General features: G+C 40.9%; 1 protein-coding gene across 6 annotated transcripts in view; it reads right to left on the reverse strand.

The window, feature by feature from the left end:
• Positions 1-27,659, reverse strand: part of LOC146505253 (uncharacterized) — a 98,159-nt gene that overhangs the window by 26,138 nt on the left and 44,362 nt on the right. For all 6 annotated transcript variants that reach the window (XR_014877420.1, XM_085181744.1, XM_085181747.1 and 3 more), the window contains 12 exons: positions 17,303-17,347; positions 15,702-15,737; positions 11,472-11,534; positions 11,346-11,390; positions 9,197-9,229; positions 5,948-5,986; positions 5,743-5,787; positions 3,923-3,958; positions 3,392-3,436; positions 2,665-2,718; positions 2,133-2,186; positions 366-446 (listed from right to left, as the gene is read on the reverse strand). Coding sequence is in view for 5 of the 6 variants with exons in the window: in XM_085181744.1 (XP_085037870.1) it covers positions 366-446; positions 2,133-2,186; positions 2,665-2,718; positions 3,392-3,436; positions 3,923-3,958; positions 5,743-5,787; positions 5,948-5,986; positions 9,197-9,229; positions 11,346-11,390; positions 11,472-11,534; positions 15,702-15,737; positions 17,303-17,347 (576 nt within the window). In the remaining variant the exon portion in view is untranslated. The remainder of the gene's footprint in view (positions 1-365; positions 447-2,132; positions 2,187-2,664; positions 2,719-3,391; positions 3,437-3,922; positions 3,959-5,742; positions 5,788-5,947; positions 5,987-9,196; positions 9,230-11,345; positions 11,391-11,471; positions 11,535-15,701; positions 15,738-17,302; positions 17,348-27,659) is intronic.

Consider the following 27,659-nt stretch of genomic DNA (forward strand, 5'->3'; position numbering starts at 1 on the left):
TCTTTGGTAAAGCTATAATGAACATTTCTATATGCAGAGCCATGTCTATAAAAGAAACTGAACAGCTATGTGCTCCAATTACAAGGATAGGTGATTATCCAGGATGGGGATATGTGATGGTAGACTTTCTAATGATATTGCTACTTCATAACATCATTGCATCTGCGCTGCTGGAGGACTTAGTTTCTTTAACTTGCCTGCTGCTACTCTAGCTGTTTGCAGGTGATCTGCATTTCTGAAAGTCTCCTGTGTTTCCATCTGCTGTTTTATTGTACTGCATTAATGGTTTTAAATGCTGCATCCTGTGTCTTCAGGGCTGAACCCAACAAGGTGAGGTTACTGTCTACATTTGATATAATACCCACCATATATCCACCCCCAGGTTCGCCAGGCTCACCCTTAGGACCTGGAGGTCCTGGTGGGCCGATCATTCCACCAGAATCCCCCTACAGACAGAAAGACAGATGCTATTTAGAAATTTCTCCATAAAAAAACATTAAACCAGCCCTGTCTTCTTAACAAGCCAAAGGAAGTGCAGTGTTAGTTAGACACAGTGAGGTGAAAAAAGGGTGAGAAGATGCAAGGATGCACATGTGAACGATGTCAACACCAGCGCATCATGTTAGTGGGAGAACCTTTTGTTTTGCATATTTGTCACACTCACATGTTTTAAATCATCAAAAAAAACTATCCAAACCCACCTGACCCTATGTGAAAAAAACAACTGCTCCCCTTGTTAAATCACTTCCACAACCATGTTTGACTGTTGCTACGGTGATCTTTTTATGAAAGGGCATGTTTATTTTATGGCAGATGCAAAGGGACTGAAAGCTTTGAAAAATTTCAGACAATGATTTTCCTCTTAAATTTTAGGGCTCATCAAGATGTTTTTTTTTTTTCTTTTTGGTCGGCAGTTTTCTCCTTGGATCTCTCCCACAGATTTTCCTGGGCTCTGTGTTGTTGAAACAGGAAGTTTCAACAACACAGAGCCCTCATCTTTATTCTTTGCTATGCCTTTGGTATCAACCTCAACAGTGTTTTATTGATACTTATCAATTTTTAGCATGGTGGTAATGACTAGCTGCTACAAATTAGCATGTCAGCATTGTTGGGTAAAGACTGCCACCATGCTTAGCATTCATATAGCTTTTCCTTTTTTACTTGTTTTTGGAAAATACTGCTTGAAAAATAAATGAAAGAATTGTAGCATTTTATTGTTTTGTCAATAATATTAGCAGCTATTACTGCTCAAGAGACAGTCTTCCACAGTAAAGTCCCATTTTTAAAAAAAAAAATCACGATTGCTTGATTGATTAATAATAATAATAACAATAATGGATTGGATTTATATAGCGCTTTTCAAGGCACTCAAAACGATATATAAGGCACTCAAAGCGCTATATATGTATATATATATATATATATATATATATATATATATATATATATATATATATTTATATATATATATATATATATATAATTATGCTAACATTTTATAGCATATAGCATATATATAATTATGCTAACATTTTTTACTCTAAGCTATGCTAACTGCCTTCTAGCCCCAGCCTCATATTTAAGCCACAGACGCTGCTTATTTTTTTTCTCCCATTTATTCATAGAGCTCCACACGAATGAAGTGCCTCTTAGATTGGAGTCAGTATAGCAAATTTGACAAAGGAGGATTATACAATGGGAAAAAAGAGGCTTAAGCATTTTATGTGAATGAATATAGGAGGCTTAAGCACTCTGGGTCTATTTCTCTGCTCTGGAGAATAACAGAGTGACTATGGTGGGTGGGGAGAATTGAGTGCATCTTCATTCTTTCTGACAAGTAACAAACCCCATCAAATATGCATGTCAGCTGCACACTTTTCTAGTTTGCCACTTTCAGCAAAGTGTTTGGAATATAACTGCAAGAAGAAAAAAAACATTTGTGTACAAAAACAGAGGAGTGAGAGGCACCGGAGACAGGAACACAAAGTTACACAATGACTGAGGATTGGACGAAGGGTAAATAATCTAAAAGGCATCTTTGCAAGTTGTCTGGCATGTTGAACCTGTAATAAAACATCATAGCTTCATTTTTCTTTGCTTTCAGGTGAGGACTTGATTTGAAGTTTACCTACCTTTTCTCCTTTCAGTCCATCGTTCCCAGGTACCCCTGGCTCCCCTGGTGAGCCCTGTAAATAGTGGTGAAAAGAGACACATCTATCACCAGGCCTTCATCTTCTCACACACATTTATCTCCTCCTCCTCACTGCTTCAGCAGGCTGCTGTGTTCCAACATAATTTCCCTTAGCCAGGATTTATGAAATGCCTCTTTTCCCTCCCTGCTTTTGAATAAAGACAGATGCTCATTACCGAAGCAGGTGTGGAGAACAGATTGGGCCTCTGCCTCCGTTCCCGGCATAAAGCGCCTAGATTTGCCTCTTTCCACTAATTAATTCTTAAATTTGATTACTGATCGTCTGTGTAAAAATTCTGGACTTTTCTCCCCTACTTCTTCTCTATCTCTGCCTGCTGAGGTTTATCTATTTATCTCTCTATTTGGCTGGTGGCGTTAAGAAAGAGGACGATACTGCAAGGTGACAGATAAGGCGATGAGAAAAAGGAAGGCTTGACATGAAGTGCTGGTGTTTATGATGCCAGGACACTTACTGGCTTGCCCGGGAGTCCTGGGGCTCCAGTGGATCCAGGAGGGCCTTGCTTCCCCTGGAAAACCAACACTATGGATATTCGATTCTCTTTGTTTGGTTATAGATATGATTTCTGGGCTTTGGGTGTTCTTGCTCAGCCCAGCTACAATGCAAACACTGACTTTCCAAAGAATTTCATGAAAAGTTGCCTGAGCAACAGTATATTTGCATGCATGCGGTATTTCAAGTTAAAGCTACGCTGTTATTCTGTAAAAGCTTCTCATATTCACTTCCATTTTGAACTGTATTGTTTTTATATATATGAGGATGATCTAAATGATTCACATGTTACCATGGCAACTGAATTTTTACTGTATCTTGGCTTTAATCTCACAGTACATCTTTTACAGTAGCACTGAGACAGTCTTTTCTTAATTAACACTTGATATCATCATGAACATTATTCAAAAGACTTCATTTACAAAACAGGCTTAGAAACACCAAAACTGCAGATTTAGAGTTATTTAATTTGGACTGAACTCTGAATTTCAGTGCATTTTATTTTATTTTCCTTCCATCAATGACCAAAACCTCAGCAGCTCTTGTTATTCTGCTCCTCGGTCAGAGCTATAATGGCCTTTCATGCCTATACGTGTATCGTTTTACCTTGTATTTAGCACATTTTCAGACATCAAAGTTTGACCTACTCTAAATGGCACAGCACCCCAGAGATAAACACAAAGCCTCACCTCTGGTCCTTGATCTCCCTTTAGTCCTGGCGGCCCCATGTTTCCCTGTTAAATCACAGAAAAGGGTGAATAAGACGCACACGGGAGGTAGGAAACTGCAAGAAAAACATCTTGACCTCTGTGCTTTGTCATACAGTGCTGAGAGAAAAACTACATAGATTTGATTTCTTTCTGAGTTCAGTGTTCAGCAGAACTTTTGTGTGCTCCATGAATGTTTTGGAGTATTTGGTAAAACCTAAACAACAGAAAGAAACTTTGTGCAGCACGGTACCCTCCGGTAACAGCTCAATAACATCACCGGACTTCGCAGGGTTACTGCCAACCTAACAAATATACACCGAAGACAGGATCCCTTCTAAAAAAAAGAATCTGACAGAGAAATCAGCAATCCCCTGCTGCGACTACTGGTGTACAAACACTGTGGAGAGTTACAGAGAGTACTACGTTGGACAGGAAGGAATTTTGTAGCCTTATTTTCTTGGCAGTAGATACTCAAGTTTTAGTGCAAAGGTTAAGTCTTTGATAAGTCACCTTGAAGCCTTGCGGTCCTTGAGCGCCTCTCTCCCCCTGCAGAAAGTAAAGGAAACAGAAAAACATCCATTCTCAAGATGTGTATAAAGATCCAAGCCATTTCTCTGGCTGACTGTGGTTAAGGTTTGAAAAAAAAGTCTTCAAGGACTTTCGTGAAGTTAGCATATGATGTGAAGGTTAAAACACAGAATATTTCCTTTGCCAAGTTAGCTTTTTTCTTGCACTGAGAATGTGAATATAATAAAATCAGCAGCTGTTGAGAAAAAAAAATGAGTATGTGAAATTTTTCTCTTGCCTTCATACCACACTGCATTTTTTTTAAAATGTTTGCACTGTTCTTCTGGCTTTTTCAACAAAGAAACACCGAAATATGATTAATGTGGCAATTCTCAGCTTTAATTTGACTCCGACTATGATGTGTCGCTGTTATGACACAAACACGGTGCTCAGTGTTTACGGGTTGATTAGTAGGGGGCTGATATACTCAGTGACCGGCTGCAGTCTCCAGGCCTTCCCTATACTTCCACTTTCCTCTTTGAGTGGTCTCTCTGCTGATAGTCTGCTATCCAGTCTGTTCTTCAGCAAGCAGATTGCATCCTCAATCACACTTAGATTAGAGTATTTGACTCAGTCACTTGAGGATAGTCCCACTCTTCACCCTGCTCTCTCTTACTTTATGTTTAGGATGTTTTTTGTGAATATTACCACACATAATGCTCCTGTACGCACTGTCACTTCAGAACTGCTACAATGCTTTACACATGAGGTCACATGACCTTTGGTTTTTGAGCTATTCCTTTTTTCTCCCCACTACATTCTCCTCTTTGTAACATTTGATTGAGGTTAATTTTGTGTCATTTTGTGTCATTGCAGAAAATTGTTCCACAGCTCTTGTAGCTTCCTATTGTTCTTTTTTTGGTCTGTTTTTTTTGTAAATTGCACAATTTTCTCTCCTATTTGCAGGGTTACCATGGCTTTGCATCCTGTTTTGAATCCTCTGAGGTCATGCTGTCTTAATCACTGACAGGGACACATGTATGCCACAAACATTTCTCACTTGCCATGCAGTTACAAATGGGCTTTTTTTTTTTTTTTAACCACAAAAATATTTTTCCCAGCCATCAACGATATTTGTGTACCAGTTATTTTCCCACTTTGTACTTCTTCACGGCAAACAACCTCTGACGCCTCTCTGACTCTAGATCTCCTTCATGTGAATGATGACCTCTTTATGCCTCAATCTGACAGGCAGCTCCACTCTTCCGCTCTTCTGGGCGTGTCCACTTACTTTTGAACCCTTCCATTTCAAATATTTCACATGTGATTCTTTCAGCATTGACATAAATATACTTTAATTAAGGCAGAGACTTGACACTTTATTATAGATTTTCTAAAACTTGATGCACTGACAAAGACAGTCTGATTCTGCATCTCTGCTTGTGATTTGTTTTTTTTTTCTCTTTTCATTTAGCTGACTGTCTTTTGATGTTTTGGTCAATAACTGCGTCAGTGGCCTTTTGTAATCTGCTTGCTTTCAGTAGATGCGTCTGTTGTTTTGAGGTCCAAACAATAATTGCATGCCAATTTATTCAGCGGCTCACCTTGTGCTTCTTTACAAAGCGCAAGGATGAAATTCAACTCAGAAACTGCACAGTAGGTGAAGTCCCACTGTTCTTTCAAAAATCAAATGTCAGTCCCGCTTTTGTTGACGCTACATAAGAAATTGGTGTTTTTCACACTGTGGTGTTGGAGGCAATGTCTGAAACCTAATGCTTAGTTTCCTGTAGTTAAATTGTCTTAATAATGACAGAAAATCTCACCTCATCTCCTTTTTCTCCCTTTAGGGCTCTTTCTTTCATTTCGTCCTTAAAAAAGAAAAGAAAAGAAAACAAAAAAAGAACAGGAGAAAGCAGATGACTTTAAAATTTGACTGTACCGTACTTTGTGTGCAGTGTGAACAAGGAGCTCGAGGAAATAAGACACTACATAAACATTTCATGTTTGGTGACATAGACAGCTGCTTACAGTTCCAGAAAGCTGTCTTAATCCATGTGCTGTCATCACCTAGGAGTAATGAAAAAGACACAGTGTTCTCTAAAAAGTTAATTGATCTCACAATTAGTGCAAGTGAAAACTGACATAAATAAATAAAATGAAACAAAGTGATTTGAGCTACTGAATATTTTAAGAAAGCATGAGTGGCAGCTTCTATTTAATTGACAAATGGCTCTCCTGCCACCAGTCTGAACCCAGGTTAGATAAGAAAAGATTAAATCCGTATTTTTCCTTTCTCTTTCGCGGTATACTTTCAATACAGCTCAGAGATGGGGTGACAGTACAGCTAGGCAGAGCCTGCTACAACAAAATTAAACGAAAAGCACGAGGTCAAGACCACATGATGCACCGAAATTAAAGTCGCAAATCAAAGTGTTTGTACGGAGCTCCGAGTTTCATATTGTTAGACCCGCCATTAACGCACTCCCCATCAAATCAGATTACAGTTTGAAATGAAACGTGTCGATACACCTGTGAGCGAACTGGCTAAACTGCTCACAAATTGAAAACGAGTAAACAGTGACTCCACAAAATCCTTTGCTTTGAAAAATAAAGATGTTTTCCATAAAATCCAGTTTTACAAAAGACCACAATTGCCTTTCAGAGCATGCACATGCCGGGTAGAGGTGGCACGGTTCAGCCGGCGATGATACGAGCGATTGTTTCAGTTGGATTGCTCACAATCACATTTCAGTGCTGACACTGGAGACATTTACTGAAGGCAGACAATCTGGATATGAGCTTCACCACAGAAATGTTGGTATAAAGTGGACAAAAGGTTTTAAAGTGGATCTGATGTTTCAGGCCTAGTGCATCTATCTGCAATCATCAGAACTCATTATATCTAAATGTCCTCAGGCCTCTTGTGTTAACCATGTGTTTTGTGCCTGCGTGCAGTTATAACCTGGTCATTCTTGCAAGATTTAATGATATCAGAAGCAAGAGGAAACAGGAGCAATCTGGGGACTAAAAGCCATATCTGTGGGAGATATCTGCATGTGCCTACAGCTGACATCATTTTCATTAGTAACCGGACTGTTTCTCATTTAACTTTGATCGTTTTTTTCCTCTCTATCCAGCTGTTCTTATTTCCTTACTAAATGTGTCTCTAAACCTTTTGGAAATTTTGTTGCAAAGGGGCACCTTGGGGTGCTTTCTCTTCCTTTAGCAACAATAGTCAAACTAAGATTTGACAAAGATACTGAAACCTCGCATCCCTGCGCAATCAGTCAACCTTCAACTTGCATATTCTCAATGTCTTTACTCATTGTCATCAGCATGTGACTCAATTTCTGTCCGAATTTTTACTTCAGAGCCGTAAATAACTGCTCTACATAACCTGGCATAACAGATTCAGTTTAATAGATTATAAGCTCTATTTTAAAGGCGGGGACAATAAAAAACAGCACAGTCTCAGAGCTAAAAAAGACTGTTTTGCCACTTTAAGGACATTGGGGGAAGTGATGACCATGCATGCCTGTAAGCGCACTGCTCCTCCCTGTCACTAATAAACACAGGCACAAGAAGGTTTATGAAGGGAGGGTAATGATCTGAACCCTCGCTTCTGCTGTGTAAGGGAAATCAATGTTTAACTGCCAAAATTATCTGCCACGGGAAAGCAGAGAGCACAGACAGAGCCTGGTACTAAATATTCAAATAGCCTCATTTATCAAATGACTAATGTTTTCCTCTCTGCCGTGTGCTCTAGTACACATCTCCTATATCCTGGGTGGCCCACACCTCACTACACAACAATGAACACAATTTCTATTTCTGTTTCGATAGAAAAAAATTCTTAATCCACGAGTAGAAACGAAATTCAGGTAAAAGAAAACAAACAAACAAATAAACAAAACGACTCTTGCATTGACATACATTTTTATCAAATGACATTTTTGTTGGGTACACAGAAACCAGTGAAACCAGCAGAAATTGAGTAATATTTGTTCACTCTATAATTAAGTTGTCTAATTTCCTTATGAATCATTTGCTAACGAGCAATGAAAGTGAGAACGAGAATCAAAGCCATCAAACTTTGTTTCCAAGCTCACGTCTAAAGCCTTCAGAAGTTCAATAGGAAGCAGATCTTCAGAACAAAACCCATTAGGGCCGAGTCATCTAAATGTCAAAGTCTTTTAAGACACAAAGACTTTGAGACTGTTTTCATTTGATACTTTTTTATCCTTTTTTCTTTCTTTCCTTTAAAAAAAAAAAAAGGCTACAAATAGTTACTGCCTCCCTTTGGAATCATTACTGCTGCCTCAGAGATCTTTACCTGATTCGTCACAGTGTATTTTTGTCTTTAAAATGTCTAAGCAATGAGTTCTATCCTGCCAGCGCCACCCACTCTGTGCCACCTTCAGCATATGTCAGACATCCACTGTGACGTCAGTGTTTCTGTTTCTGATCTGCCTTTCAGCTGAAACTGTCGCGCAAATGGGAAAAAAAAGTACGATCGGGGCTTGTAATGGTTTGTAATTCTGTAATTTAAAATTATGAGCACAACGAGCGGGCTGCGTACCGCGTGACCCCCATTACTTCACACGACAAAGACTCCCAGGCGAAGGATTTTAACATCTGATGAGTGCAAATGCGTTCTGTGGATGCCAGACACACAAAAAGTCACAGTTCGTAGCTTTTCAGCGCCGTGAAAGCTATTCCGTGCACAATTCCCAGATATGCATGTGGTTTATAGTTCAGAGGGAGCTGCCAATTATCAGTGAATTTATTATCTGAAAAAAAGAGGAAGCTATTTCCAGAGAAATTCAACATGACTAATCTCATCTGCCTCAAAAAGGCTGCCCATGTTTGGTGCCCTTTATCAACACTGATCCCCTGCTCATATTAAAAAAGAAAAGAAAGACAGAAAGAAAGAAAAAGTATATATTTAATGATAGAACAGAGCTGGAGGACTGTCAAAGAAAGGAAATTGGTTACAAGATGACATGCCACCATGGTCGAGGCGTGACTGCAAAGGTAAACACTGCACCGCTCTTGATTTCTTCTCCTCGGTTCCCAAATTCTATTACGAGCAGCTCGCTGACGTACAAACATCGGACATATTTTTGTGTTCGTCACAAAGAAAAAGTACAAACAAATGCTTTCATGACTCATCCAGCACGGTGTGTTGTCTCTCAGGATGAAACCTAAGAATGCCATTTCATGCCAACTCATAGTAAAGACTATTTCTGTGAGGCGGGGTTGCATAGATTTACTTACAGGACCGGGAGGACCAGGAGGGCCGACATCACCCTGAAAATCCAACAGAAACATTGTATCAGTGGCTGCTTATGACGGTGACAGAGCGACAAGCTGGCAGTGACAAAAAAGAAGGAACATAAAAAAGCACTTGAGAAACCAGTGCTGAAAGCAAGCTGCCACAGGGTACCTGGAACAACTACATCAATAGGTTTAAGAGCAACAGTTAAGAAAGAAATAACATGAGCAGTCTTTGGTGAAAACACTGCCACAGCCAAAAGACGAGCAGAAACAAAACATAATTCTCCTTAAAGAGCGTGCTGGGATACCGCCTCTCAGGTGTCTCACACAGAATGCTAATTAACGTTGTGTATGTCCATATCATGTAACCTATGAGCATTGTAATGGGTTTATTAAGTGCCCCAGGGAACCTTTTAATTTGGCAAAGCACGTGGGAGCGTCAGTTCTGTCATTTGCAATTTACAAACTGCAATTTTTGTGGTTGTAATAGAGCAAAAAAAACCCAAAACAAACACATGTTGTACCTTACCACTTTTTAACATAAAAAGGTTTCCAGAGATTTAAATGTCAGTTTAAAAATACCCACATCTTACAAGTTAAAAAAGTCACACAACTCATTTGTGGCACGGCTCTGGGGATGCCAATGTCAGTAAGTCCATCGCTTTGGTCCAGAGAGAAATACCCCTGTTTGATGGATTGCTATGAAATTGCACAGAGGTATGCATTGTTCCCCGATGATGAATCTGGCTGACTTTTGGACTGTAAGACTTCGAGAAATATGGTTCACATTTCCATGCTGCCCGTGCCATATATCAAAAGACTCTGGTCATCCTTTAACTGTTCCTCTTGGAATACAAGCAAATGACTTTTAGTGCAATAGCTTGACAGCACTGGGATGGACAGCCATAGCCATAGAGTTAACCACATAGTACCAAGTTTTCCTCTACTGTCATGAACAGCTCATGTTTTCTTCTTCTCCTACTAAAAAAATTGCACAAAGTTTCACGTGTCTAACATTTGTCCTTAGACCTTTCGAGCATCGTTTTACTCGTTTTAGTTAGTTGGATGCCCATTCACAGTCCCAAAGGAGCAGGGGACCAAACTGCCAATACAGCCTACTGAGGCCAGGCTGCACCTCTGACAGAAATACCCCCACCTGTATGAAATGCTGTGAAAATTTTGAGTGCGATAAACCTAATCGAGGAGTTTAATCGTTTTGGTGATTCAACAACTCATCATCTAAAATCACCAGCATCAGACCAAAACTTCAATTTTCCCAGCTATCTAAAATAATTTGCAGAACACAGCCAGAATTATACATACCCGGGATCAACATGACAGCACTGAATAATGGAAATGTCAGCAATTCAGCTCCAGCTTCACACCTCTGCAGGTATGACTGCTTTAGAAACAAACGCAATCAACTGAACTCCACATACATCAATTCAAAATCAAGTTTTGCATGCATTATAAGCTGTGCCTACCTCTCAGTGCCTACCTATTGAAATTACAGAATGCAATCATTTTGAATGTATGTAAAGGAATTGGAATATAGGGCAATGTGGTAAAATAATTTGTTGCGTATTTGTTAAGTTCTTACAGTTTAAAAGTCAGGAGCTACTGTAAAAATATGCAAATTGCTCTGTCCGCTTGAACAATAATACTTCATTCTTCTTTAGACCTAACTTCCTGCTTAGTGACACATAAAGAGGCACACTGAGATAGATAATTAAAGAAAATACCGTACAGACACCACTGAGAACTCTGGTCCTGGTTTGTTTGTCTTTACCGCAAGAGATTTCTTCTGCAAATTATTGCTCTGACTCTATTATATTAACATGTAGAAAACACAAAAATACACACATACACACTCTCACGCATACACACAACCTGTCAGTAATGAGAAAATATGCTGGACCATGCTTAGAGGAGCAAATGATACAAACAATTGCAAATGTAAAAAACAAACACGCACAACAAATCGTCGGCAGCTTCATTATTTGTTGGCAGATGATTTTAAAGATCACTGGAGGATAAATGGACTCGAAGAAGAAGAAGACAACTAACTCAGGAGGTTTAGCCTCAGAGTCTCAAGGAGCAGAAACAGAGGGAATCATCATATTTGCCACTTGACATTGATGTGACTTACTTTTTGTCCTTTCATGCCGCCAGATCCCTCGGCACCTGGCTGACCCTGTGGGAGAGGGAGGGAAGCCTCAGTTAATGACTCTGTAATGCAGCGGCATTGTAAATGTCAGTGCAGGAAAATACGTACAGGATCTCCTCTTTCTCCTTTCTCCCCCTTTTCCCCCAGGACTCCAGGCTCCCCCTTCTCCCCCTATATGAACAGAGCAGATCTCTGACAGTGACTGACAGCCAAAGCAGGACGAAAAGACACAAAGACACAAAGCTCTGAGAGTGAAACTTAGGTAAGGACAGTTGCTATGAATAAGTAATCAGAAAAAAAAAAAATTCAGTACCGTGTCATCTCAAAATCAAACGAGTTTGTAATTATGGAAGGGGCCAAAAGAAACAGTGGCACAAGCTTCATGAGCCTGTGGCGTTATGTTAGACTTGCAGGATAATGAAAAACTTAATTCCCTGTTGCACTGCAGCACTTTCATGATGCCGTTCCCCTGCCTGCCAATAGATGGCACTTCATGACTGCCAGTGAGCTGCCCTTGAAGTGGTTTGACAGGATTTTTTTCTGTCAGTTATGTGGCGAATATACTAAATAAACTGAACTCTAAGAGAAATGTGCTCCCTCCTTGGTCAAGACAGATAGTTAATGAATAATTTGTGATAAATATATATATATATATATGTATTTTTTGCAATTGTATACACATAGGAACTAGCTTTCTCACAATCTGCATACATTCAGCACCTACTTATGACCTTTATTGCTTATATTTTTTGTCATGCAAAGTCTTGGAGTATTGATGCTTGGCTACATTTAGAAAGTGTGGCAAATATGTTGTCCGTGGCACATGTGTAAAGATTTGTAGGGACTGCTTCACATACTCTGTGCAAAGACATTATGGAACATCTGTTTACCAATATAATATGACAAAAAGGCATCTGAGAAAGTTTGCAGCACATTTGTACGCTCACTAACAGAGCCTGGACGCTAACAGGCAATAATTGCCATTCAGTCCCCCCCCAGTTACTTCGACTTGCTAATGACAGCCGTGGTACATTTAATGAGACATAGTCAGTGTTTCCTCATCCAAATTAGGAGCTGTTATTAAGTCAGCAGTGGCTGCAATGTATGAACAGATGGATTGTCTTATTAATATTTTAGTCGGGGAGGAGGAACAAGTGGCAAAACTGACTTTGAGCACAAATTTTTTGCAGCTTTATCAACTATGTGGAAACTCACCATACTACTGCGGAGACGTTGCGAGAAAATCAACTATATGAACGTTGGGAGGCTGTAAAGTAGGCCGCCAACCCACCATGCTGCACACAGAATTGTGGAAGTAGTTAACGGGTGAGTTATGACTGACATTCAGCGTAACACATAAGATGGAAAACTATTGTTACCCGAGTTGTCACTTGTACACTGTAATCTGGCGCAGACTCATGGCAAAGAAGAAAAAAATTCTTTCTTTATCTTTGTTTGATCTCCACGGAAGATTATTCAAAGTCAATTTACTGGCAGAGGTGTATGTAACAAGTTAATAAACCTTTCAAACGAGATTAACTGTGCCACAGCCAATATTTATGTAGATTATGACTGTATTTATACGAAGAGAAAGCCCACCGTGTATAAGACAGGGAAGCGCTCCACCTGTGGGTGTCTGCGGGTGATATGTTGCCTCTGAGAAACCTTGACTCATCAAACTGCAATTAAGCCTGTCTTGCATCCTGCTATCCATCAATATCTGCAGCATTCTGTCAGAGCCCATTTGAGACTGTCAGTGGGAGACGCAGTTATGGAGATGTAATTCATGAGAACACCGTCTTCCCAGCACATCATCCACTGCAGACCTTTTTTTTTTTGTCTCCTTTAAAACATTCACCCGCTGTTGAGTGAGTGAGCGAGCGAGTGAGTGAGAGGGGGCTCAGCTCACACAGATGTTGCACTAGCTACAGTTTAGTCTAACTTGCGTCTAGTTTGTCCAAGTTAAAAAATGCACAAGGATGGCACTGAGAGGTACGGAGAATCCCCGGCGCTGTTCAATTATTGCTGCTCGTGAAAACTGTTACTTTTCATTCCTCTTGGAGGTGCGAGGGTTTATCTGCTCTCGCGTATCGTCCCCAGTTTGCTTAAATTCCTTTAAATGCATTACAGTTCTGTTTTTCATTATGGGAGATTAAAACGTGCAGTGATTCGCAGGGACACAAGTTTCCTTGTCAGCCACAGAAAGCATAAATTTATAATGATAAAGGGAAGACGTATCCGTGATGTAGGGGCATGACTGATTTATGGCAAGGGCAAGGCTGGCATGCACATTTAATGGAAGAATTAGAGCACGGGAACAATAGTGCTTAGCAGCGTATGTCTCATCTAACATCTACATAAGCATTAAAATGAATGCTTTAATCATGTCCTTTAATCAAAATGTTACGTTTAATCTAATCGCAAACGTAGCTTTAGTCTCCTGCGAGCGTTGTCCCCTTCAGGCGTAACGCTACATTTAATAAGAATTCATTTTAATGTTTTAAGTCAGAACGGGCCTGCAGGTCTACTTTCTCAAGCACTTGTAAACTTGTAGCACACGCCATAAACCCAAATGCTCAAAATTAAACAGATTAAGTTCATATTTAAGTTCATATTTGCTCATACTAAAGGAGGAAGGTGAGCAAAAGGATGGAGCTAGGCCTGTTTTAAAATCAAAAATGCTCTGTGTTGAGTTATAACTTGCTCCGTGTTGAGTTATAACTTGCTCCAGTTGTTTCAGTTACCTTTGTGTCAGATTAGCAAAGGTGTGACACCATAAGTGAAGTGATATGTTGGGAGTAATGCTCTGCTGGGTGTGAAAATAAAGACCTGTTTGTCTCCATTGAGGTTTTGCTAGATTAAAAATAATGCTTATTCTGTTACAGTGTGATGCTGCTTAAGTCTGCATACAAAAATTGGAAGGACGCAAATAAATGCCTGGTTAAGGTAACACGGGTGTCCGTAAGTCAACTTATAATACCTGACAACTGAAGAGACGAGTCAAAAATAAGTTACGCTTTCCTTGTCCGCACCAATGGAAACCTTTGACTTAAAAGTCTAGAGTCAAATAATCAGGACAGAATACTGTTTATTTTCTCTGCCTGAATCTGTTCTACAATAATTATTTGTTACTGTTTTTTGGTTTTAGCGAGTCTTTTTCTTCTCTATGCTCAAACTTTTTAACAAAGGGTCTCATTAAAGAGAAGCAGCATTTGAAAATTAAAAAAGAAAGTTCCAAGACAACAATCACAGGGTTATTTTCATTTCCGACAAATAAAATTTGGACTTCTATGGATTCATTTTATGATTCAAGTATAAACACTAAAGCTGCAACTGAGCAGTCGGTTGGTCAAACATGAAAATGCCTGTCAGTTGATTCACACGATCCCAATAGGCGCTCCACCTCCATCTGTATCTACTGCAATCCCATTTGTTTTGAAGTATAATAACTGTGTCCTCATATAGACAACTTTCTTTTTCAAGGTTGGCCAGCAGACACTTCTCCTTCCTCTGGGCAGAGGGAGCAGGAGGTTTTCTGCGGCCCAAGCTGACACCACCGCAAAACCATACACCTATACATCAAATGAACAGCTGCGGTCAAGAGGGTGTCCACTACACAATGGCTTTCACTCTCAGCATGATCACAAGTAGGCCACTGGAGGCTTGGCGGGTGGTGGTGGTTATTTTTTATTTTTTTTTGAAGGAAGCAGGTTACAAGAAAGACAACGGGAGGTCTGGTACAAGTTTTTTTCCCTTTACACTGCGTATGTCATGCAGCCTCTGGTGAGCTACAGCACCCCTGGGCTTCATGAAAATGATTGCAGGCCCTGTTTTTTTTTTTGTTTTTTTTTTGCAAAAGCACTGTATGTAATGACCATCTGTCTGTTTGGAGTGTGAGCAGTGAGTCATGCTGGGTTGCACTGCAGGAGATGCAGGGTGGGAACAGCTATTTAACTTGCACAGTAGATAGTGTACAATTGACTGAAAGGTGCCACCTCTGAAGAGGGATATCTGCTCTCGACTATAAACACACACACAAAAGTCAGTCAAGGGCAGAGCAGACTCTACTTCAGGTGGCACATACGTCAGACTTGTCCGGATGAGTTTCTTGGGACAACAACTTTGGCACATCTTTATACAGACAACACTTTGCAGATGATTAAACTCCTTGGCTATTCGAGAGGCTGCTACAGTGAACACTGCTCAGTCATCTTGGCAATTCACACTTGCTGGAAGTGAAGGTAAGGGCCAGTTTATCAAAAGCGGGAGACACCTCGAATCTACTTTAAATGCCGCTTGTCAGTATTTGTTTTGTAGTGAAAAATGTTTGGGTAATACCTTGGCACTTGCTCCTTCGGCGGCTCCTGCGGGACCCTGCGAAATAAGAAGACAATTATATGAACACTCATGCGAGCGCCGCACATGTTATTAATCACAAATACATAACAATTGTAACCCTATCCTGACCCTTATGAAGATATAAATTATTCCTGCAAATATCCCTGTGACTGGCTTTTCCATATATTATATATTTTTTTAACCTTTGCACTGATGTTGCCTTTCATAAAGACATGGCCGGATCCCTCTAGTCGGCAGGTAATCTTTGAGTGCGTCTTTGTTATGCGCCTTTCACAGGCTCCCCTGTTGTCGTCAAATGCTAATTTGACTTTGAAAAATAACCGCTGCTTCCTCAACTGCGCACACACGTCCTGCTGCCAATGGACAAGAGAGAGTGATGCCCTGGAGTGTGTTTTGAATAGATGATTTTGCCCCTGAGATCTACCTCAGCAAAACAGGTGACTCATAAATGCCAATACCGGGGGACGGAGGCAAATCTGGCACATGCGAAGGGTATCATCAGGACATTGCCATTTAGAAATGTCACACCTTCTCCATCCTGCCTTTCTTTTCTCCTACGACTTTGTGTTCCACAACTTTACGAGTTATTAAAGAGAAAAAAAGGAAGAAGCAGGGGCTAAAATGAGTCACACGTGGGAGACACTGTTTAACAGTGAGTGGCTCAATTATAATGAAGATAATTGAACCTGGGCACCGGTAACAGACGCAGCACAGAATCTCTCTCGATTTGTGGATGGAATAAAATAAGACAAACCCTATGTCTCTGATCAAGAGTGTAATCAAGACAATCGTGCATGAAAATAATTGGACACCCAAAACATCAGAGTTATACAATCCCCAAACACTCCTGTTTGTCCTGGCATCAGAGCAGTTAAGCATCTGACAAGCTGTCTCCTTTAACGCATCACGGTGTTTGTGACCTTTAGTGTGTGGGTCACTACACAAACACACAAACGCCGTCTGGAATTGGCTCGGTTGCCTAAGGAAAAGACCATATTTCAAGGAGTCAATGGGCCCTCTAGGCAGACTTGTCCTACTTGTCAATACAAACATTCTAAAGTGCTACCTTAATATACCCCTTGTGGTTTGGTGCCGATAATGTAGCCTGTTTGTAGCAGTTTGGGAGAAGATTTTGAGCAAATCAATAAAGCACGAGAAAGCATGAAATTAGTTAACATAGAACAATGTCGGTGTAATTGCTCTTTTTCGGGGCAGATTTTGTATTCTGCAGCGCTGGCCTTATTGACTGTTTGCTTTAATATGTTTTTGTAGTTGTAATAAATTTGTAACTTCTTTAATGTGTCTGAATTTGTTTGGATATCAGTAAAAAAAACAAAAAAACAAAACCTTTTTGTGATCTCAGGAGAATTCCCGGTCTAATAAAGGTCGAGCCGAACTCTGTTTTCACTGCTGGTAATTGGGTGTTATAGGCAGACAGAGTAGATGTGCAAACCAAACAAATGATCTATTAAGTTGAAACAAATGCATTTGGATATTTTCAATAGTACTATAGATCTTGACCTTTTATGTAAAATCAAAAGTAAAGAGCCTATGTACACAAGTGGCAGTAGATAACTTACAGGCGAGCCTCTGGGTCCAGGATCTCCAGGTTTTCCTCTCCGCCCCTTAGGAAAGCGTAGGGGGAAAAAAAGTGGACCAAGATGAGTCAATATGCAATAACAGGTGTGGCTGGGCATGCATGCTGCCAGCAATTAAGGCTAGACAGCAACTCCTGTCACAGTCTCTAATTTGCTTTTAATTAACAACAAGAAAACTGCTTAATTGCTGCACCCTGTGTGGCCTGCTACTCTTTGTTCCCTCCTTTGGTTTACTGTCTCCTTTCCAGCTGTGCGAGTCCCTCAGTGCATCAATCAACCCGAGGAGTGAATACAGCAGCAAACAGGACAAGCCAGCCAGTGCTGTCCAGTGTTGCAAAACAAAGTCAGAACAAAGCCACCTTTTGAACCATTTTGTTCTGAGTTGTTCTTGACATTCTCTGAATAACAAACCCCCCCAGCTCTCTGAGAATCTGCGAGTCTTGGAAAAAACTGAAATGTAAATGAGATGTATTCCTGAATCTGAACCAAACCAAAGTTGGTTTAATTTACATCAAGAGGGTTTATGTCCTAGAGAGAAAAGAGGATAAAGCTCTGTGGGATAGAACTGCAGATATCCACTGGCAGAGCATCGGTGGCTCTGTATTGAGGATTGCCTGAAACGAGCGCACGTGCACACAAAACCGATGTAAAATCAACTTATTTAAGAGATGACAATCCTCTGGCGGCAATCAATGGTAGAAGTGTGAGACAATGCAGAGATCTGTAATCAGGCTAAACACGATTACATCTTTCTAATTTGAGTGTCATCATCTGACACAGTGCTGCTATGTTAATAATATCGCAGTTCTCTTCTACTGTATGTGTCAGTACGGGCGACGCAAAAACACTGCTCTCCTCTTCCGAGTTAGCAGCTGGGTAGATCAGTGGAGAGGAAAGGCTCAGTGGCTGCTGAAAGAAAAGTTCGGAATCACAAAGCAACGCCCCCGACGCTTCCCTCTGACATTTCATGTGTGCGCACTTTGATTATCTGGGTCGAATTTGACATGTACGTTTGCCTGCAACAAAGACAGAGGAAGAAACTTCACTGAGAGCTATTGCTTTTAATCATCTGCGTGTGCACTAATGCTCCTACTCTGTGTGTGTTTCTCTCTCAGATTACAGCATTATGAAAAGGGGAGAAGACAAAGTGTAGTACAGTAAATATTAAACTTAATAATGGCACAGTAGAACCGATGTGTGCCTCCTCTCGGGAATTGTGTGCTTTCCTCTGTTCGTGCTGTTTGATGTACCAACAAAGCTCTGGCCAGCATCTTTTGATCATCAGTGTTAATGCATTTCTGAGGCTACTGTACGTGTGCTTTAATATGAACGTGAACCAGGGCAACATAGAGAAGAGGTGGAAAGTTGAATTGCCTTGATGGGAAGAAACAGACTCTTTAAACCTTAAAATCCCTTCCTTCAAATGACTGAGATTATATATTATGTTGGAATAACCTCTTTGAAATGTAATTGAGGCTGGTTTCCTTTGTGGCAGAGTGGCAGCCGAACCATTCGGAAAGGGCTCACGCTTTAAGATGCAGATTCAAAACTGACTTGTATAATAGACTTCTATGTGTCACATTACAGCATTTCTGTGAGGGTGGATGGCGCTCATTTTTCACACTGATAATTCCTCGGCTGACACCGCATCACTGCTACGACTGCAAAAAAGATCAGACTGTTTGTTCTAGCCCTCTGTCCCCGCTGCTGCCCTTTCCCCTCTGAACATAACAACAAAAGCAGATTACACATATAAGTAATTTAGGTAATAAATATTTCATACGCTATTATTTCAAGTAGGTCATGAATTATGCAGTTTTCTAAACTATTTCTCCACATTTGCCCTTAAATCCCTTTTAACTCCAAAGTACGTACTAATTTTATGCCCATGTATTTGCATATGTTCATCAAAATAAATAGTGGAGCTCTGTATCTGAGGTTAACACCATATTACCAGCAACTTTCGATCAAAAAAAGATGCCGGTAGAAGATTGCAGGAAGATCAGATCAGGTTGCAACCAGCTAAATATGTCTCCCTCACCCAACCTTTTTCCTGTGTGTAAATAGTCAATTTATAGTCACAGGTGCTTATACGCTAATAATGACTGAAGAATGGCCCCGAGTGTGAGCGTAAGGGAAAGTTTATAAGATGGTAGATGACCTGCTATGACGCATGGAGACAGCTCTACTAACTAAAAGTCAGGAGTCAGAGGTGGAGGTGACAGAGTTGAAGACGTTCAGATTTTCATCTGCAGTGACCAGAATGGACAGGATTAGAAATGAGTGCATCAGAGGGACAGCTCAGGTTCAAGGAAAAGGTTGGAGGAAAAGGTAGAGAGGCGAGGTTGAGACGGGTTAGACATGATAGAGGAGAGAGTCAGAGGACGTTGAATATGGAGGTGCCAGGCAGAAGAAAGGAAGACCTCAGAGAAGGTTGATGGATGTAGTGAAGGAGGACCCTAGAGACAGGGTGAGATTTAAGCAGATGATCCACTGTAGCGACCTCTTAATGGAGCAGGTATTAGAAGAAGAAGTAAAAGAAGAAGTAGAACAAGAAGCAGAAGAAGTAGAAGTAGTAGAACTAGAAGACAAAGTAGAAGAAGAAGAAGAGTATACACTAATAGAAGCCCAACTGATTAAGCAAAAACCTCACATCATATTTGAAGACAGGTCAATATCAGTTAAAAGAGATGGTATTGGTAGCAATATGGATGATCTACTGGTGTATACTTAATAACTATAAATGCAATATCCCCTCCTTGTACAGAGCAGAGGAGTGCTCCATAAAACACTTGTACAGTGTACCTATTTTTTGTGTGTACATGCTGCAAGACCTGAGAACAATCACAGCTCTTAGAATTCAGTCTTTTTGGATCTTTTGAGCTCCTTTCTCTGGGAAAGAGCACAAAAGAAATCTTTGTGTGCAGTAAATGAACCATGAGATGCCCAGATGGCCTTCAGCTGACATGTAAACAATGGTAAAGTGGCAGTTATTTAGACGACAGCTCTTAACATTCGTTGGTGGTGTCAAATTAAAAAAACAAAAAAACAAAGAAAGGAGAGAAATGCTAAAGGTGTGTACTTCTTGTTTACCCTGAGGAAGTGTCCTGAAGGGCCTACTGGGCCTTTGAAACTACTGAATAATGATGTTATTTTATACACAATACAATAAATTATACTGTCCTCTGGATTGTATTGTGCGACCCTAGTTTAGTAAAAGGCAGACATCTAATTTAGCTATGTGCAGATAAACGCAGGCCAGGATTTCTATTTTAGAACTACATGTTGCATTTCTTCTTTATAGTAATTTAATATTTCTAAACACCTTCAGATAATCTTTTTCACGACAAAGTGATCCATTAAAACGACTACATCAGGCGACCTTGGGACTCAACTGATACTTTTCTGTCCAGAGAACCTCTGGTTAGTAAATCTGTGCACAGTGACAAGAAATAATTAGTGAGGAGCACAGCTGTCATCACCGTTTGCACTCAATTGACTCTCCAAACTGAAACACCTGCCAGTGACACAGCACTACAACTACCTCCAAGCAGGCATGCTTTTATTACGACACAACAACCACAGAGAGTTCATAATTCTTTTTACAGGAGTAGATTTTTAACAATGTCACCATCTATTTTTGTCTTAATTGGTCAAAAAGATATTATAGAACACATTCAAGTGTTGTTTAATAGTCTAACAAAAACTCTGGATTCACAATTAAAGCACATTTACTTTAGTCAAACTTTCCTAAATGTTTCTCATGCTAAGAAGCTAATCTGACTCTACAACCACCAGCTTTGTTTGAACTTAAGTGTAAAAAAAAATTCTAATTTTACATTTGATGCTAAAAAATTTTTTTTAGTGTATTCATATGAAGATTGTTTTCTAGTTGAACTGTACATGATCATTTCCCACTTTTGTATAAAGTTTGCAACTTTATAAATTTCTCTTATTGTTTTAGACTCAAATTAGGAGGAGAAAGGCCAAAAGTGGAGAAAGAAAGAATGAAAGAGATAAGGAAAAAAGCAAAGCTGTGACACCAAAATCCAACAAAAAGCATTTTCACGAAACACCACCTGTACGCCAGTACCATATTAAACAATGCAAACACAATAATTATAAATTCAACAGAGTGACAAGCGTGCAAGAGCAGCCAGCAGTGTCTTTGAATCTTTTCTTTCAGCTAAGCCAACCTTAACTTTCTCATTTCCTTTTGTGCTTCTCCATTCCAAATTTATCTCTCCCTTTGTGTACATCATAATTCTATGACTCCCATCTCATCCCTCTCTCCCACTTTTCTTGTCAGCTCTCCTTCCTTTCCTGTCTCCTGTCACTCGCCCCTTTTCTCCCTCATCCAACTTCCAGCGCCTGTCGGATCACCCTGGCAATCTCTGTTGCTATGCAACGCTCAGTGTCCTATAAATTTGACAACATCCTACTGCTTGATTATTATTTGAGCGCTGCAGTGTGAAGCCCTCCTTCAGGTCATTGCAGTAGATTAGAGGGAGGGAGAGACAGAGGAAGGCAAGGAAGGAAATGAGGGATGAGAGGGAGGGAAGGAGGTGGAGGAAGATGAAGGGATAGTGGAAGAGAGGAGAGGAAAGGAGAAGAGAGGAGGGGGAGTCAAAGATGAGTTAGCTTTTTGAGTTAATGAAAGATAGGCTGGCACGACCAAACACATATTCACATGTACTATTTATCTGCCCCACTCTAAAAACCTGCAAACCATAAGTGTGAAAAGCAGACCGGATTAACTACTAATTCAATAGCTAAAGCTGGAGTGGGCACACATTTGAGCTGAAAAGAGGAGACCTCAGTAGACTGACAGCATATTTTGAACTCCCGACTTAATCCACATGGATCCGAGCGTTGACTTGCTTCAAGTCTGCTATGAGTTGTAAAGTGTAAAAGCAAAGCACAGACATGGGGCCCGGCTCAGTCCTGCAATACAAGCCCCAATCTGAGAGCAAAGTCAACAGCGACAGTGACACACAGCAGAGACACTCCTTTATGATGACTCCATAATCCTTATCCCAAATGTCAACATGTTCTCTGAGACATTCCATGTCTCGCAGCCCATACTGGGATAACTCAGTAGTATAAAATAGAGAAAGCAGAACATGTCGCATTTCTTAGCAATAAAGCAGATATACCATCCAAAAGTCTCATAATCCACCTGACAAATGACCCTGCCGCGAAGGGTCAGTAGATAAGCTGAAGAAGCCTTCAGAAATGACCTGACACACAGTACAGAGAGCCAAAATGATGCTTTTTTTATAAGCAGGGATAGATATCAATGCTAAAGACACTTTATTTTCTTGTATTATTTGATCTCTAGTTTACCTCTTAACGTAAAAAAATAACTAGAGTCAGTTTAAAGACTTCTCCTTTAAATGATTATACATCTGCACGAGTCTGTTTTTCCTTACATCCAACCAAATCTTTCACCAACCTGACTTTTGGCTAGTTAATAATCAGAAATGTGGCTTTTCATTGATAAGTTTGACTTATATGGCACGGTGGGACCTTAATGTCCTGAGTGGGAAACTGTCTGACATTGTCAAGCCAACTTGGTCTGTAACAATGTTATGTAGCTCACAGGAGAGATGACCTTTTCTTAACTGAAAAAACTCCCATGCCTCTCCCACTCTGCCTGTGCTGAGACCCGTCTCCCTCTGGGGACATGTACTCGGGCCTCTCGAGCCTTTTTTGCTCTGCTGGGTTTAACAGGAGCTGACTGTTTAGCTTATGAGCAGCAGCTGCATTAGCTTAGTAAATAAATGTCTAGAAAACAGTGAAAATGATAAATTGTCACAGTATCCTTAAGCTGAACCAATCATCCATAGGACAAAGAGCAGGAGGCTGGCTGTTAAAAATACACATGATGTCTTTTTAAGGACCACCCCAGAAAAAAAAGGGGCGAAATGATTGCTCACATGCTTCATGCAACCACAAAAACAAGTTAGAGGAGGCTTGCCTGTCACAATATTTATTCCCCAGTGAAAATGCTTGTCAGCTCCTGGCCTGTGAAAGATGGGGAAAGGGACTGACACGTGCACATGCATTTGATCCCCTCAGTCCTTTGGTCAAACCTCATGTTCCTTAGCAGCACTTACCGCATCCAGATTCAGAGGTGATACAATTTCAGCACTCCTGGCAAACACTAATTTATTCTGTAATTAATGGCAAAATGTCATTCTGTTCCCTTGAAGGTATTTTCTCATCTCTCATTTAACAATTTGCAGGATGAACCACGAGAATCTGCACAAGCTAGGAAAACAGCAATTTTGTGCAGGGGGTCTGTAAAACATGGAGGTTTTGCAGCAACGCTGTGAGAGGTTCGGTTTAATTTTTAATTTTTTTGAAAATGTGTGGCAAAGTGTTGTGATTTTGAATTTTATGTTAAGTGTAAATTAAATCAAATGGCCACATTTACATTCTCACTAATCACACGTGCATTAGCCTAAGCACAGGTGCTCCTAGATGGTAGTTTCAAAATAAAAGAGAAAAAGCTGGTGAGAGGGAAACATATTCAGTAAATTCCCAGCAGCTATACAGCTAAATATCCTTCACTTGTCCAAATCTTCACCAGACCTATTTTCACTGTGTCAAATCAGCTATCAACCTATGTAAGGCAAATATCGATCATGGCGCTTGCTCAAAATGTCACAAAACATGTTGCGGAGAACACAGCCCCACCTGCTTGTTATTAAGGATCCAATTAGAGACAGACAGTGCAAATTCCTTTTCTTTTTTTTTCTGGCTACCCTCGCTGGGTGCCATCTTAGGACACTGCACAAGCTCAGAAAATGCCTGGGCACTGGAGCTTGCAGAGATCCCTTGCACTTGGTAAAAGCCTCAATAAAATAGGATTTGTTCCAGTTGTTTACTGAGGGTTAAGAGGAGCGGCCGGGGCAGGAAGAGAACGGCAAAGCCGACAGCTGCCTGGCAGGGGCTCAAATGCAGCTTAGCATTTTTCACCATTCTGACTGGCACACAATGCTCTCTTTAACTCCCAGCCATCTAAATATTCAGGGACGTATAAAGAGATGGCTGACACTGCAGCCGACTTAAGACACAGCTCAGCTGGCCAAGATTGCACCTATAGTCTCTTGGCTTAAGCTTTCCATGAAGGCTTTCCTCACAGAGACTCAATCATAGACCCCGCGTGAATGGCTATTTGTACAAGTGCCACTAGATGGCAAACTAGTTTCATCACAAATGTTGTGCATGGCAGGGGACAGAGCCAATGAGGAAACTCTAAGTTCTCTCTAAGAGAGGATGGATGTCCTCAATGCATGAATGTATGATGTGTGTTGGGTAACATCCCTAATTAGGCAGTCTGGCAATTAGGCACTGAATACCGTAAAAGAGATTTTTCAGTGGAGGGCTTACAAAGATGAGAGAAGAAGGAAATGGACGAGAGCAAGAAGCTGTATGAAAGCCAGAGAGTGACAATAATTCTCATACCGCATTATGCCTCTTTTCAGCTGCCACACAATGGAAGGGGACACAGGTGGCACTACATGAGTACACAGTCACAGAACGCAGCATATCATTGGGTAAAATAACTATTATAGAGCTATTTCAGCAAACACCCAGCTCTTCACCACCACACAGTGTGCAAACACTGGAGCCGAAGGCAAACAGAGGAAATGCAGACAGTGGATGTCTATGGAAACTAAGCCCTGAAAGTCCCAAAGAACAATCAGAAACATCTCTTTACAACCGCCACATTTCTACCATATCTTCACAGATGAGTTTTAAGAGCTCAATGACTTTAACAACTTCTAAGGAGAGGAAAGAAGCTTGATGATATTATCTGAATTTGCATTTTTATGTGGTGAAGAAGTGATGATAAATCTATATTTAACTATGAGCTCAATTCCCCGCCGATCCGCCGAATGTCTGTGCAGCGTTTCCGCGCAAGCTGGTTGCCTATTGCGTTGGCTCCTCGCTGGGACAGCAATGCCTCTTGAATGTTCTCATCTCCTAATGGATGCTGTTATTAGTCTTGGCTCTTTCACAATTTCACAGTCTCATCTGGACTTTTGGCCGTATTATTCATCCAGAGCAGATTGCTCCCATCCTATGTTTACAGATACTGAGTGTTTCATTAATGCATTATCCAACAAGTGAATAGCAGAGGCTGGAAATCTACTTTGAATAAACCCCGGTTCATTTTACAAACCAAATATTGGAGGTCAGAGAGAATACACTGTGCAAAGATCCACAGAGCGCTCTCCCCGGGTACTGTAGCCTTCGGCGAGTCTTATACTTCATATCACTTGCCACGCATAACAGATTACACAAAGGTCCCTCACATTACCATCTGTATAATATCAGGCCACTGTCAATACGCCGCTCCCTGGCATGCCATTAAAGTGGACGCAGATGAATGTATGTACGTAAATTGGTTGGAGGCAGGAGGAGAGTGTGGGAAATCAGAATATAGATGATAGGCTGCAATGGCGTGCTATAAGCGATGCAGCCTCTCACTACCACGCCTCTGTGTTCTGCAGTGTTCAGGGCAACGCCCCCCTCCCCACCGACCAGCCTTCGTCCCTCTGTGCTCCAGCTCTCACTGACTTCCTCCTTCTCCTTGGCCAACATGGCTCCTAGATAGCAAGAAATATCATTTTAAAAGTAGTTACATTCTTAGAATTTCTCACACTACTGCAGCTGACCTAGCGTGTCGGGAGGTATCTTTGCATACTGCCAGACTGTTCGGAGCCAAGAAATCCCAGTTGTTTGGATAACTTAGCCATGAGATCACGCTGTCACGAGGGGGTAAAATCACCTCGTGTCTACTTACTGTACGTACCTCAACAAGTAAAGTGAATTCAGTTCAGCTGACCCTGTTTTATACATGACACTCCAGTGGCGGTGCTATGACCTGGCAGACACTGAAACAACATTTAAAGATGCTTGAAAAGCATTAGACACAGGCCTTGGGGGGCTCGCAGCCCATGAAGAATTTGAACACTAAAGCATCAGGGATACATATATTGCCTGCAGCGTCCCTGCTGAGCAGTACAACTCTGTCTCCTAAAAAGTTGTAAGGCTGTAGAAGTGTGAATAAGGGCCATGCTCCAGCCAACTATAGCAAGTCTTTCTAATGCTCAGAGGATGCGTTGACCTACATTACCCCTCGTTCAAGATCAGCTTTTCACACCTATTCCTACACACATCAACTTACGGGCGCCCACAAAAACGGGCAGAGAATCATTAGAAAAGCCAGCGAACAAGGTGCCATCAAAGTGGCCCTCTCAAAGACCTGCCCCCTGTATTCGTCCCTGTAATTAATTGGCCAATTAATGTGTGTTTATTCTGGACACCCATGGATGTAGCCAAATTGGGGCTCTTTGGGAACAACGAGAGTCAGACAGATAAATCAAAGCACCGTGCATCTGTCCTCGCATGTGCCAAACGCTTCCCCCTGTAACCCTCCTCTTTCCCAACAGGCCCCAAATGTGAGACCTTTTCAGAGCCAATCAGGTCAAATCTTTGTTTCATCCTCCCTCCCAATGCACTTGACATTGACAAGATTAATTGCCTTGTGCGCTGGGCAAACGTGTTACCCCCTGGTGCAGTACAGGTGTCAAAAGCGCGGCTCGCCGAGTTTCCTCAGTATGAGTTTCAACAAGAGAAAAAGGAGAATAACCTGTTTCACTTTGCTCGACAAAGGGTTAACGAATCCTCACCCCCTCACCACCCCCACCCCCCTCCTTGTAAAATCACACAGGGTGTAAATCTGGCCATAAAATCTCAGCTGTGAGCCCTGCTGACCTGTAAATTCTTCTCTCTATGTTTCTCTGCCACCGGGCTCCACCGGGTCAGGCCAAAACTGTAACTACATATGGACATCACGTTACCGCGTTTAAGCACAGCTGTGAAGTCACACGCCATCGTTGTGGTCACCAACTGTACCCCTGTTAGTTTAATATACCACATGAAGTTGGTTTATGGTTAAACAGAAACCGAGTTCCAGTAAGTTTAACAGATATAAACACAAATCAGTAGGCACAGGAGTTTCTTTACATCAAAAATATGCCCCCAAAGTGTCAGAATAAAACAAAAAAGCCAGTAAATGTATCAAGACGACACATTCTTGCTTCTGATTTATCATTTCTTTGAGTACGGTTAAAGTTTTCCCAGTAAAAATCTAAATGTACACAGATCAGAAACATGCCAGATCAAATCCGAATGAAGGCAAAGCACGGCAAACAAAACAATGCACAAATTGTCCTCTTGCATTTAAATGTGAGTCCACTAAGCAACTCTAACCCTGCCTTCTCTGAGAATTAATTTAGCGTATCGTTATTCGGTATATTGA

The sequence above is a fragment of the Neolamprologus multifasciatus genome, chromosome 13 (assembly GCF_963576455.1).
Source record: "Neolamprologus multifasciatus chromosome 13, fNeoMul1.2, whole genome shotgun sequence".
In the NCBI taxonomy this organism is placed as follows: Eukaryota; Metazoa; Chordata; class Actinopteri; order Cichliformes; family Cichlidae; genus Neolamprologus; species Neolamprologus multifasciatus.